The sequence below is a fragment of the Trachinotus anak genome, unplaced genomic scaffold (genome assembly GCF_046630095.1).
Source record: "Trachinotus anak isolate AG129_WGS33_773 ecotype Australia unplaced genomic scaffold, CSIRO_AGI_Tana_v1 ptg000013l, whole genome shotgun sequence".
Taxonomy (NCBI): Eukaryota; Metazoa; Chordata; class Actinopteri; order Carangiformes; family Carangidae; genus Trachinotus; species Trachinotus anak.
Window position 1 is genome coordinate 24285094 of NW_027273864.1, and position 13682 is coordinate 24298775.

Below are 13682 nucleotides of genomic sequence, written 5' to 3' on the forward strand. Positions count from 1 at the left end.
CTCCTTCCTCAGCTGTTTCTGCCTCATGTAACCTTCTCTCCCATTTCCTCTCCTCTTGTCTCAGCATTCCCATACGAGGCATCTTTTGCCACAAATGAGCCAAGGGCATGTGATTTCGACCACTGAGGCAGAAGGAGAGCAGAATTAGAAGCCCAAACCAGAGACTGACAGATCCTCCATTGTATGTTTGGCATGGATCTGCCATCCGCCTGTCATGACAGAGACCCTGCTCCACGGACATGATCCTACCTGTCGCCCTCCACATGGAATCCTTCTCAAATGCTCGAGGCGATATACATCCAGATCACTACTGATTGTCATCTGTCAGCTGGCTTAGCAGAGTTAGTCATTTTCCAGGCCAGTAAGCTCTGAAACCCGATTCTTACTGTAAACTGTCTTACTGTGCTACTCAACTGTTGTGTGTCCCCTTTTAAAGATCAGGGATTGAACAGGGGTTTCATCTCGTGACTGAAAGAGTGGTGAGGGAAACTGAGACCGAGGGTCTGTAGGACAGAAGAGTTGCACTAGAGAGGAAATGTTTTTTAATGTCAGCCTCACATCCCACTGTACATGGGTTTAACTTTGATCTACCAGGTGTGTCTGTGTCTGTCAGACCACGTCTGTGTTTTATTGATGATCTATTCTTCTTATTCTGAGTATTCTGCAGTGGATATTTGTCGTGTTTTACGACAGCTTCATAACTCATCGTGTTTTTGATGGAGGACACTTGTATGATGCTGCTGTTGGTGGCTGCATCATTCACTTTTCTCCCAGGTGAGTGAAATATACCACAGAAAATGTGTCCGCAATTTTTGCATTCAAAATGTAGTTGTGACACAGTCAGTCTGTAAAAAAAAAAAAAAAGAAAAGAAATATTTTAAATAAATGTAGACTTTGTTGATGCTATGTAATTACAGTAAAAAGCAGAATTACTGTTGTGCCCCAACCAGCAACATGCATTCCCACTCCACACTTAAAGGTACTGCTGTGTAGACCTTTGTCTCCAAATGCTCTGTCTGTCACACACCACTTGTTGATTTGATGTCTGTGTATGGGTGTGTATACAACGGTACTGTGCATGGTGTAAATCTGCTTGCCAAAAACCTCCTCCGTACACTGGTGCCATGCTTGACATAGAGGTGTTATCCCTGTGATTTGTGTTTTATTAAAAACCAGCTAACATCTCCAGGTGCGGTGCACATTGCTAATTGAGAGCCACAGTTTCCTATTTTATTTGAAAGCACTACATTTTCAGAGTTATTCAGAAACACTGATCTTTTGGGAAACTGGATTTGTTGCTGAATATGGATTACACTGTGACCCGTCTTGAAGTTGCCTTTATTATTGTCACGTGAGCTGCTTTGAAGGTCGTATTTAAAGGCACTGCGTTGCCAGGTGGCTTGAATGTAAAACTAGGCAGACGTGTATTTATTTGTCCATATCAATGAGGACACTGTGTGGATTCCTGACCGTGGTAAACATGAGTGTGAAACAGCTCACCTTGCCTGGGGAAGATCAGCGTTTTCCTGTTCTGTTTGTTATGAAGGAAAGAACTGATACATGGGATTGTTTTATTTCAGTGATGTAAGTGAAGCAGACATAAGATTTATTGTCTATAGTGAATTAATGACAGCATTTACAGTCTGTGAAAGAATAAAAGGTTTAAGACACTGGACCAAAAATCAAAACAGCCTAAACACTGCATCCATCAAGCTGTTTATAGCTACAAATCACCATGAACAAAGTAGGATTTTGCATTTGACGCTACAGAAAAAAGGCAGAGAAAAAATATACAGACATTTTGATAGTAATCACACATTTGTGTATTACAGCCAATTACAGCCGATTAAACTGATTTATGAAAATACAGGAAGTCAAATGATTTTCCTCTGCACTTGAGTAGATGAAGTACGCCCTCTTGTGGCTATGTAATATTATAGCACATCACCCTGTGGTACCATTCATCTGTGTGCTTACACTGTATGCCAACGGCTGATCCAAACTACAAGACTGGGAGCGAATCTTCTTTGTGCTTGATTCAAATGATTGTATTTCTGTTCTTGTTAACAGTCTGCTTAAGCCCTTGTTCAAAAGACCTGTAAATACCGCTTTACATCCTTTTTTGTAAATGAAACCAACAGAAATGTTTAATAAAGATGAAGATGCGTACAATAGATCAAGCCCCTCTGGTAATTTTTGGAGTTATTGTGGTATGAAAATGAGGTTATTGATGACGATTTGGAAAAATGTGGCACTGACTGGAAAAATTACTAATAAGAAAATTAAGCATTCACAATTTTAGGACAGAGATAATGTAAGACTTTGACAAAAAAAGAAGGAAAAAAAAACAATCAACCTCAAGCTGACTCAGGGTGCTATTGTTTTCAAAAACAATCTAGTGCAGTGGTTCCCAGCCTGTGGGCCAGGGCCAACTGGTGATCTTTTCTTTGTCTTTTTTGTTTGTTTTTCTTTTTTTGCTCTTATCACTGTGATAGACCAGTGACCTTTCAAGTTGTCGCCAGCTGGACGACTTTGCCGCACGGCATTGTATACTCATTTACTATCTCAGTCTGATTGCACGTTAAAAGATTACATTCATGGCAAAAGCTGGAGCTGGTGAATCAACAAGCGATCTCTCCAACATCAAACAAAAAAGAAAAACTGAGCTTCCCCTGCTTTCAGTTCAATCCTGAATGTCCAATTGTTATCATAAAAGTAAGAAACTGCTCTGAGATTGTGATATTTGGTGTCAGATGTGGTCCGCCAACATTTTTGAGATTTTCAAGTGGGCCGTGAGTTGGAAAAGGTTGAGAGCCACTGTTTAAAGTTACAATCCTTAAGTCTTTAAATCTTAACACATTTTTTTATAACATTTAAGGATGGCATTTTCAGCCAATAGCCATCTCAATATATTAACATTCTGCAGTTATCTGTCTTTATTTTCATAGTCAACAGCGGAGTCTGCGGCTCCCGTGCTGCTTTCAAATGCATGTAGTGCAGAGTCACTCGCAAACGATTCGTTCATAAGAAGAAATCTTTTGGGTGAACGAACTGAACTGTTGTCTCATTTCTCAGCTCAGTTGAGCTCTCAGTTGTGACTGAATGTGTGTACTCAATGAGTGAGTGATTCAAGTCATTGACTGAAAATAACTGCTTTGTAAGTCACTGCACACATGAGTGGTTTGCAGGGAACGAAGCAGGCATGTAATCGCGTTACCCTTCAGTGTTCACTCTGTTTACACTGTGCCAGAGCTGTATTAAGATGCTGCTAATGCAAACTGGGCAGTTCCTACTGCCGTGGATTCACATTAAATGTGTTCTGTGGGTTGGCTTTTACAGGACACAATTTATGTGTCATCTCTGTTAGCACTAACAGCAACTGTTCGCGGTCGTATCTGCATTTTTTGTCTGCAGATCATTTTAAAATTTTTGTGATTAAGTTGATCCTGGAACCTGGAGCAGCCACACAGCTGTTAGATGAAGAGTTGCAGGCAAAAGGCTGCAGCCCTCCATCTCCTCAGTGAACTAACTCTTTTTAATGTGCTTTGCTGTTGTGTGGAAAACAACATGCGCTAAACTTTTTTTTTTTTTCATAAAACAGCATTTTGGGTTATTTTTTAGTAGCAGCAATGTCGCCGAATCAAGCATGATTGAAATTTTAAGGATTACAACTTTAACCTGCCTCCATCCACTACTCAGTTTCTGTTCACATCTCCAGGTTCCACCACTTGAAGTCAAACGGTTCCCTGCGGACGTTGGAGCCACAGTGCACCTCTCCCAGTAATTTGTGGTAGGAGGCGAAGTCGTCAATAAACGTGCAGCTGAGGCCCAGGCCCTCCATCAGGGAGCACATCTCAACCTCCAAGGCACAGCGTCCGTTCACTTTGGGGCCAAAGGGCTTTGGGATGCCAAGGTTTTTTCCCAAAACGATCATGTTCACCTTGGAAAAAGATGTGACAGATGATGAGACTCACAGTAGTGCTATCAGCTCCTAAATGCTCCTAAATGTACATATCATCTCAAACTGATGAGTGCTTCCATTTTTCTTAAATTGGGAAAACCATCACTGGAAATTGATCACAGCTGAATAATATGTCTAAACACACCATGTCAGGGTAGTAAGCCACTGCTCTGTACTCGTTCCCCTTCCCCTCCTCCTCCTCCTCCGCCACCAGTTTGAATAGGATTGGCAGGTCAATGATGTCCTCCTCATCCAGCCCCAGCTCTCTCTTGAGTACATCTCTGTTCCAGTCGATGCAGCTCTGGGAGAGAGGAGGCAGTAAAAAAAGATATCATGCATTTCATGTACAGTGCTGTACAATACAGTGCTATCTCTGCTTCAAGCACAAAGTCCACTACGTGACCCAAAGTATGAGGGGGAACAATTGCTCACAAAACATGGGTCATACAGCAGAGCTCAGTGACTCATTATGTGCCATCTCTCCGGTATGTCAGTTGGTCAGATGTCTGCTCTGCTAGATTTGGCCTGGTCACTTGTAACTGCTGTTACAGTGAAATGCAAACATCTAGGAGCAAAAACAGCTCATTGTGAAGCTCATAGAGCTCGTACAAAAGGGCCACTGAGTGCTGAGGCACACAGAGTATAAAAACTGTTGGGAACTTGGTAGTAGGAGTGGACAAACTGCCTCTGGGAGCAGCATCAGCACGAGAACTATTCATCAGGAGAGGATCAGCACTGCCAAATGTCAGCTGAGGTGTTGTAAAGCAAGCTACCACTGAACTCTACAGCAGTGAAATGTGTTGTCTGAAGCGATGAATCCTTCACTACCTGGTTTGTAGATATATGACTCACAGTTGGTGAATTAGGAATTACGGTCTAGGTTTGTGTTTCATGATTTAACCTTAACACCCCCCTAGTTCCAGTAAAGGGAAATCCCAATGTCACAGCACCATGACATTTACCCACAACACCTCTGGAATGAGCTGAAACGCTGACAGTGTGTCAGGCCTTATTGCCCAACATCAGCAAAGTGCTGTTTTGGCTGAATGGGAGTAAATCCCTGCAGCCAAGTTCCAAAATCCTGTTGTGGAAAGCCTTCCCATAAAGTGGAGGCTGTTACAGCAGCATATCGCTGCCCATGCTTCTGGAACTGAACTAGTCTTTCATCATCCTTTCTTACAACCCCACTCACCTGTACGTAGTTATTTTCATTCTGGAGATGCCTGTCATTAAGTATATCATCCACTGTTCTTGGTTCTTCATATTTCAGACCTTTTTGAAAATATTATAAGAGGGACTGTTAAAAAATGACATGATGAATTTGTTCAGTGCCAAGATGCACATTGCAGACAGAGATGGACCTACCCTCAAACAGTTTGGCCTGTCCGTGCCCGTCTTTCTGTAAGCCTCTGAATAGCTTGTAGCCTGCGTCTGGGCTGGCCAGCAGCAGGCGGAAGTGCTGTGAACCGAAGCACAAGAGACAAACATAACACTGGCTTTCACATATTCTGACAGCTTTTACAATCCCACAATCAGTATCAACCAGTAAAAACTGACGGCTTCCTGTTTAAGTTGCTTCTCTTTACCTTCCTGTCAGGTGCTGGAACAAACGACATGAATTCATCTACGTGGCCGACAAGGAGCCAGTCAGAGAACAAGGCAATGGGCTCCTGAACCTTCTGAGCCCACAGGAAGTCTTGAACTACTTTGGTCATGTTGCGTCCTTTAGTTGCCCTTAAATAAATTCAGAGATGCAGGTATGTCCATAAATCCTCCGTCATGTGTTCTGTTTACTTTGCTGCCCTATAATAATGAACTGAATATATTAATCATATGACAAAGTGCTCATGCGTCATCTCTAGATCTCTTGAACTCACGTGGGGAAGGCCACTCCAATGATGATTCTGCCCAGGGGGTAGTTTTTTCCGTTCACAGTAACAGGAGGACTAACCTCCAGGTTACCAAATGAGTCCAGACTGCTCACATCCTTCCGCTCGGCAACCCTCGTCACGTAGCCAAAGTCAGGGCCCTGAGGACATGAAGTTGATTAAGATAAGACACAAAATCATGCTACTATCAGAGCTTTTTGACTCCCACAAGAATTTGACATTTCACCAGTAGCTCATTATATGGAAAGTCGTCGAGTTTTCCATCTCGAGGGGAATCCAGAACAACAGGAAACCAGTGAGGAGGTGACTCGATGTAACCAAACTCCAGTTCATCCTGACAAATGAAAATGAAAAAAATTGCTGAAGTGTATTTTGGTTTTTATCATATGTTTTAAATAACACCAACAACAAAAAACAACTGAACAGATGTTTTTTTTCTGTGTCAACGCTTCATGTAAATTTTGGGTTTTGTGTGAGATTTCCTATTTTTGTTCTTCTTTTTTGTGAAATCCTTTGAAACGTTGTGAAATCCATTGACTGCCTCAGTGTTTTTTCATAAACCTGATCTGGTCTGTCTTGTCACTTTTCAAAGAAGCACATTTTTTCAGTGGGGCTCTTTGTTTTCCAAGAAGTGTTCAATGCCTGCAATTTCCCCTAATTCATTCTTTCTGTTTAATTTCATAATATAGTCACTATAAAACCTATGACCGTGTACTTTAAATTAACCTGTCATTAACTGAGTTTCCCTACACATAATATATTTTGTATTTTTGTATGCAATAGTATTTTCCACAGTCCACACTCTATTCTATTGTATGTAAACACATGGTGTATTACAAGTTTCTGCTATTACTCTAGCACACTACAAACAATACAGATGGGAATGAGAATGAATGAAAGCTAAAATCTGCATCAAAGTGTGACACATTTAGTTTAGTGTGTTCACCTGCATCCAGCGATCTCCTCTGTTCATATACTCATGGCAGATCTTCAGCTTGTACCCGCTCTTCGCAACAAGGTTCCTCATTCCTTTCAGGAACTGGTAGTTATCGGAAGTGCTGAGAAGGTAACCACAGGCAGACATGCGGTTTTCATCAAGCAATATTATGCAATTTTCTTTCCATTTCAAAATGCTAATTCATCTGGCGTACAGCTTACTGTAAGTAACTAAGTGGGTGTTGAAAATTGTCAAAAGTGCTAATAAAGTTAACTGGGAATTATGAGTCATTTACATGTACAACTTTCTTGGTAGTGTGAGGTAAAATTGAGGGAAATGTGTAACTGTAAGATGCTGTTAGCACAGCTTTTGTCATCTTTATTATTCATCGGCCTTCTCTTACCTGCAGATAAACACCTCCACAGGCTTCAAGGTGTTGGGTGTCATGATCCAGGGCGCCACCCTAAACATGACTTTGTCTGTGAAAATGGGTGTCTCAGGGATACCCTGTCAAAACACAAGAGGCTGCTGAGTACTGCCAGACAAAAGAAATGTAATCTAAACTGATGTTTAGTAATCAAATTAGCCTGAATTCAATTCACAAAATGAACCACGTTCTTTTGTTGAGAGTGAAAGTGAAAGTTCATTCTTGACCTTGGAAATAGCAGTTTGCCAAAACATTCTTATCTCAAGGGCCACCTACAAACTTTGTTGTTAACTATCAACCAGATCAGTAGAGGAGGAGTTTGAGATGTAGTTGAAAGCTCTGAGGTGGACAGAGAGGGGGACGGGCAGAGAAGCAGACGGAGAGAGGCAGATGGACTTCAAGGTGAACAGGGAGAGAGGTGACTGACAGAGAGGAACTATGGACCATGACACAAGATTTATATGTATATATACTTATATATAGATATCTCTATATATATATAGAGATATATAGAGATCTCTCTCTCTCTCTCTCTCTCTCTCTCTCTCTCTCTATATATATATATATATATATATATATATATATATATATATACACACACAGTATACAGTGTGTGTGTGTGTGTGTGTATATATATACAGAATTCAATCACAAACAGTTTACATGAAATACAGAGTATTGTATATATAGATATATATATCTATATATACAATAGATATATCTATATACTCTATATCACCGTAGCAGAATAAAGGTGTGTAAAAGAGTGGGTGCCATGCTGCAGGCCTTACTGCACAGATGGGCTCTAACAGACTGAGGTTGATGCTGATGAGGCCATCGAAGTCTTTGTCAGGAAACCTGAGACCCTCCACATAAAACTTCATCTCAGCCACACCTCCGATGTACGGCACTTCCTGTGACAGGACCTCACTGCTCAGCACCAGTGGATAGCCCCTCACAAAGTAGTTGTACAAGAGTTTCTTTGCTGCAGTAAGAACAACAGAAACGAGGTTCAAATACCGAGAAAAAAAATAACAATATTAAAAAAAAGGTATAAACATAACAGTAAAAAATAGCACAAAGCATTAACTAAGTGGCTGAATTACATGCATGTTACATCATCTGCTCTGGGGCTTTCATCTTTACTCACACTGGGCATTATTCACCACTTCAGGGGATCTGGACATGAAGACTCTGACGCTCTCTGCGTCGCCCTGAGACATATGCATAGTGAGCTTGTAGCCCTCTGGAAGCTTGGCAGGGCCTTTGGTCCGCAACACCATGACTGACATGTCCTTCAGATCTGCACATCCACAACAAGTCAGGTCAGTGTTACTCAAGTGTGTTGTTTAGTCCCCAATACCTGTTTTTATTGTAAAATTTCAGCTCCACTGTTTTGTCTATTGCAAAGGCATTTGAGAGGCCTGTTTTGTCAAACTGGTTTATCGTGTTACCTCCTTCATCTGCTGACTTTGCCAAAGCAAACATTAGCGGGCATTTAATGCTGCCGACAGGTATAAGCAGGCTCATGGGAACTGATTCTGTATTACCTGACACTTTGGAGATGTAGTCCTGCTCTGTGTCTGGTTTCTTCCAAAAGCTCCGCTCTGAGTCACAGTTGACCAATAGGACGGCTCCATGCCCATCAGGACCCCATTTCCAGGAGCCCTAACAAGTTTTTAAAAAACCAGACATGGGAATAAATTTGATTCATTCACAGTTTGCTAAAGAATCTTTAAACATTAAGTTTTGTAAAACAGCTCAGGACTTCAGACAACTTCAGGGAATACAGAGATGTGTGTTTAAAAAAGCATTTATAGAAAGGTCTCAGTCCTGATGAAAAAAGTAGAGAAAAATCAGATGAGAAAGGTAAATGAAGTGAAAAATTCTCGATGGTCTCTAAATCTCGAAAGTTCTCAAAATTCAGGTCTCTAGTACAGACAAAATTTACCTAACCTTAATAAACCTCAGCCTAAATAAGAAGCAGGGGCACTTTAAAATGAGGAGCGTGCGGCGCAGAGTTTGCTTCATAAACAGAATCCTATTCGGTTTGTGACACTTGGTGTGTTACTGTTCACCAGAAGAACACAAAACCTCTCTGTCTTAGTTGTCATACTTTACACTGCCATCTAAAAGTGACACATCTGCGCTCACCTTATTAGGGTTGTCTTTCTCCACAACTCCGTCTCTGTCAGCATCCACATCCAGAGAGATCTCTGTGTGACAGACAGTTTGTTTATCACACAGTGCCTTCGAACGGCTCCTGTCATGGTCTACGGTTTAATTTCTAAATGACAGTAGTGTACATTGCTGTTTACATGATTATATAAGAAACATAGACTGTTCTGCTTAAAAAGAACAACTGAGAGTCAAAACGTCAAACAATTGTTGTTCATAATTGGTCTTTATTAGAGTTAAGTGCATGTTGCTTTATAACGTTTTTACTTACCAACAGCTGTCAGGTGCAGAATTGCTCTCCCCAAGACCTCTTTATTCTCTCCATAGTACCAGACAGACAGCTTATAAAATAAAGGCCCAAGTCATTTATATTTCCAAAACAACAATATTTGAAAAGAAGCACAAGTAAAGATTTAAGGATTATGAGTTGTACACTGCTTAGCAAAAATCTCTTGAGCTCTGCACAGTATGATAAGTCATAATCAAAAACTGTGATATATTTCTATTTAAACATCTACACTAGAAATGGAGAAATTCACTGATTTTTCTTGTGGTGTTTTGGTTTCAGACTCCGAGATTGACTTATAGTTAACATTTGAAGTGGAGTTTTTTGGTTTTTTTTTATTATTCCAAAAATAATGTTTATAATGTTATATATATAAATATGACACTTTGTGACATCAGTGTCTTGCACTCCTGTCCCACTTTACCTTGCTATCGTTTTCAAATTCACTGGCGTGGGTCATGGTGATGAGTAGTACTGAGTTTCCATTGAGGGGGGTGGGAGAGAGGTACGATGTCTCCTGAGGCTGGGGGCTGATGCTGCACCAAACACTGGGGGTGCACTTCACAGAGAAGAACCTGGAGCTGGGAGGGGCACTCCTGAGAACAAGAATTGTTGCATGTTAGTGCTGTGTTTACACCACGCAGACATACTGTAATAAATGTATTAAAGGTGTGTCGGAGCAGATATTTATTTATACACAAGTCAGGAAGAGCATTGACATATGAAGTCACAAGCTCGTGTTTCGTAGGAGGGGGCACGCCGAGGGAGCAGCTGTAGTCATGATAGTGGGTCAGTCTGTACGGACGGCAGCTAAAACATACTGAATAAAGAACTAGAACAGCAGATGGTGAAATTTCCCTCATGTCTAACTGACTGAACTGACAGACACCTTCAGGAAAAAGGCTATGGAGTCTGAAGCTTTTCTGAGTCTCAGGTGAAAACACACCTCAATTCTGACAAAGGACTAAGACACCTGATAGTCCTGCACATACACGACCACGTGATCTCAGGTTTTCTGTGTCAGCTATTCTGCTCTGATATTTTTACATTGCCGTCTTTAGGGAAAGGCACCATGCAGTCACAATATCAACTGAAGTTATAGGGGTATTAAAGGAGACGCCCATGCCTTTTAAAGTCTGTTTTGATAAACAATGCCCACATGTCCATATGCTGAAAGAATCATCGTGTCTGTAGTTATTCCTCCTGTCTATACTGGCTGTGTGTGAAGTGGTGCCTTTTAAATCCAGTTCCAGTGTCAGTTATAGGGTTTTTCCTTGCTGAGCTGCAGTGGAGTGATCATACTATAAAGAGGGGACTTCACACTAAAAAAAACAGTAAATTTGGAAGATAACCTCTTAATCTGTCTAACTATAACTCTGCCTTCCTAAAGTGTTGGGAAGGGATCTCTTCATAGCCAGTATGGCCAGGAGGAAACAATTTCAGAAGCCATTTCCTCTTTCAGTAGTACAAACAGTCCTAAGTATCAATTTAAGATAGATTTGAAAGACTGTAAACCTAATCTTTAACATTTTAAAATGGTGTCCTTTTACATTACAAGTCCCTAGACTGGTAAATCCTTTCAAATGATACAAGACTTTTATTTTTGGACATTGCAAAAACCCCTCAGTTCCCCCAGGGGTCTGGGCCATGTGCCACTCTCCCACTCTGCCCGCTCGGTAATCCAGTCTTGCTCTTTTGTGTAGGCTGGCATTTGGCAGAACTAATGGCCTACATTTCTTTGGTACAACAAAGTCTTTCCTCTTACCAGCAACAACAGAGGACTGTTGAGTCTGTCCACTGTACAAACAAAAGACCATGAGGTCTGCCACCACCAGGGCCTACACGCAAACAATGATCATACCCACAGCTTTGTTGGTATGGGATAACAAAGGAACTCTTATACACACACTTGCCAGTTAATTAGATACAAATGCAGTCTAATGCAACAACCACCTGCAGTAAATTCTACCTTCATGGCGGTTTTAATGTTCATTTTTGTTGAAGTGGTTTAAAAGAGATGTTGATTCAACTTCTGGATCATTTTGGAGGACGTAGTTTGTGGTGCTTTTGAATTGCATTCAGTTATACTGAGTGGTGTGTTTAATCTAGCCTTACTGACATAAATAGGGTGGAGGACATATAACTGTAGCTGCCAAAACCTCTCCTTGAAGGATAATAAACTTAAAGAAGCTTAATAATTTACAGCAGGGTTGCTGTGTGAGACTGCATCAGTTTTAGATTGGTCTGCCTAATAGACTGGCAACTCAGTGATTGTTTCATGAATGTGGAGTTGTTGTTTTTTTTTTTTTAATCAATAGATCAAATGTTAACTTTTAGCTCTGGATGCTAACTGTTGAACTGGTTGTCCAGTGAACACACCATCACACCATAAACAGAAAATAACGAATCTGACATAAACCCTGGACTTAGACCGCAGTGACAAGCAAGGTAATAGAATAGAATAATATAGATTAGAATGGATTAGAATAGAATAGAATATTTCCACATGAGAAAGTTAATGTTTTACAACAGAAAATATTGTTTTTGACACATTGTATGTAACCCTCAAAACCCAAGTTGTCTCCACGGCAGTGAGTCCAGATGAATCTTCGTGGCTGTGAGAGTATTGTACACTGTGCATTATGCTGCCTGCGGATTAAAAAAAAAAAAAAAAAAAAGGGTTTACCTGTTCAGGTTCACATTCAGTTCCGAGCCGACTACACATACAACACTTATTGTTTTGTCATAATCTACTCTGAGAGTGCGGGGGTGAATCATGGTGGCGGTCCCTCCGCAGTCTGTCCGCGACTGGCCGTCGATCACCGCCGACGGTTCCGTTATGAGGAAGCGACGACGCAAGCCGCTCCTGCAGAGAGCCGCCGCTGAGCGCAACAAGCGGGTGTGGAGGCCGCAGGTACTCCAGGTTTAAGCGTCTGTAAGGCGCTGATTGGTCAGATAACTGCAGTCCCCACCCCACCACCCCCCCATGTCACCTATCTCTCCATCTCTTGTGTCCATTGTCTGGCTCTCTCTCTCTCTCTCTCTCTCTCTCTGTCTGCTCATCCCCTCTTAGGTCTTTTGTATTTAGAGACAAGGTTTGCATTTAGGGCTGTGACGGGAAAAACACTGTTCACTGGCATAGTCACTAATATTACAGCCTAAGTAACAATACAGTAGGCCGACACTGAAATGTGTTTTGTCTTTCCCAGCTCTGTATTACAGAAATGATACGGGTAAGTTCCTTCCTACCCCCATGAAAGTATTGTAAACATTGTAATAGCTTATTACAGACTTTATATCATAAGTCGTTCCAGGAGAAATGACTTTTCTGAGCTTTGGACACGTTTTACGAAGGTTGCAACCTAAGTATACAATGCTACAGAGCGAAAACTGACTGCTTGTAGCTGCAGGTGAGCTGTCCACAGGTTTTCATGCATCTCTTTTACAATGATGGTCTATGGGGGAAATGCATTTTGGGCCGCAGGGGGTTTTTTTCGCTGTAATACCGCGACTGTCCTCCGGGGGAAATGGCCGCAGGGCTGGGCGGCAGCGCCGTCTGCAGGTGTTACACAACACAGCCGTGTGCGCGACGCATCACCGAGGCTTCCCACCGGAGAATAAAAGTAAAGTAACACAACATGTTGAATCTAAAACTGACCTCCTCCTCTTCACCAGCAGCACCACCATCAACACTAACAACATGCAAGATCTCAGTGGACGACCGTGTTCCAGCTTACCTGTTCAGATTCACCTTCAGGGAGGTGCCGACAACATGCAGGACGGCCTGCGGATACTCGGTGCTCAGGCGACATGTCCGATGGTATTCTGGGGCACCTGTTCTCCTCTTGTGTAAGAAGGCAGGTATATTGGTTTGTGAAATTTGTTGAAACATCGTTAGTTGTTTTCTCTCAGACTGCTGAAGGGTTTCTGGGGGTGTTGTCTGCTGTTCCTGTTGTAACCTGAGAGGAGGGGCACCGTTATGAGCTCTTTGAGGCACCCTGCCA

General features: G+C 41.7%; 2 protein-coding genes across 10 annotated transcripts in view; one reads left to right on the forward strand and one right to left on the reverse strand.

Moving 5' to 3' along the window:
• rap1gapb (RAP1 GTPase activating protein b) overlaps positions 1–2174 on the forward strand; it is an 88452-nt gene extending 86278 nt beyond the window's left edge. For all 8 annotated transcript variants that reach the window (XM_071495301.1, XM_071495296.1, XM_071495293.1 and 5 more), the window contains one exon: positions 65–2174. The gene's annotated coding sequence lies outside the window, so the exon portion shown is untranslated. The remainder of the gene's footprint in view (positions 1–64) is intronic.
• padi2 (peptidyl arginine deiminase, type II) lies at positions 1558–13570 on the reverse strand. Of its 2 annotated transcripts, none has more exons than XM_071495302.1 (16): positions 13416–13570; positions 10103–10274; positions 9664–9733; positions 9369–9430; positions 8765–8882; positions 8365–8517; positions 8006–8199; positions 7191–7294; positions 6797–6908; positions 6077–6184; positions 5839–5990; positions 5548–5695; positions 5327–5420; positions 5154–5233; positions 4107–4262; positions 1558–3940 (listed from the first exon to the last, which is right to left on the reverse strand). In XM_071495302.1, exons 1-16 carry the CDS (start codon positions 13568–13570, stop codon positions 3707–3709), a joined length of 2112 nt encoding a protein of 703 aa, XP_071351403.1. In that variant the 3' UTR covers positions 1558–3706. The 2 variants fall into 2 exon arrangements, with proteins under 2 accessions (XP_071351403.1, XP_071351404.1); XM_071495303.1 differs by lacking the exon at positions 13416–13570 and adding an exon at positions 12365–12500.
• Between the last annotated feature and the right edge of the window lie 112 nt (positions 13571–13682).

Excerpts from the sequence above, each read along its gene's own strand:
- padi2 (XM_071495302.1), bottom strand. The coding sequence starts at position 13,570 with ATGTTTCAACAAATTTCACAAACCAATATACCTGCCTTCTTACACAAG. Across the intron at positions 10,275-13,415 it reads CTGAAGGTGAATCTGAACAG|GAGTGCCCCTCCCAGCTCCA; the intron begins GTAAGCTGGAAC and ends TCTTGTTCTCAG. Across the intron at positions 9,734-10,102 it reads AATTTGAAAACGATAGCAAG|CTGTCTGTCTGGTACTATGG; the intron begins GTAAAGTGGGAC and ends TTATTTTATAAG.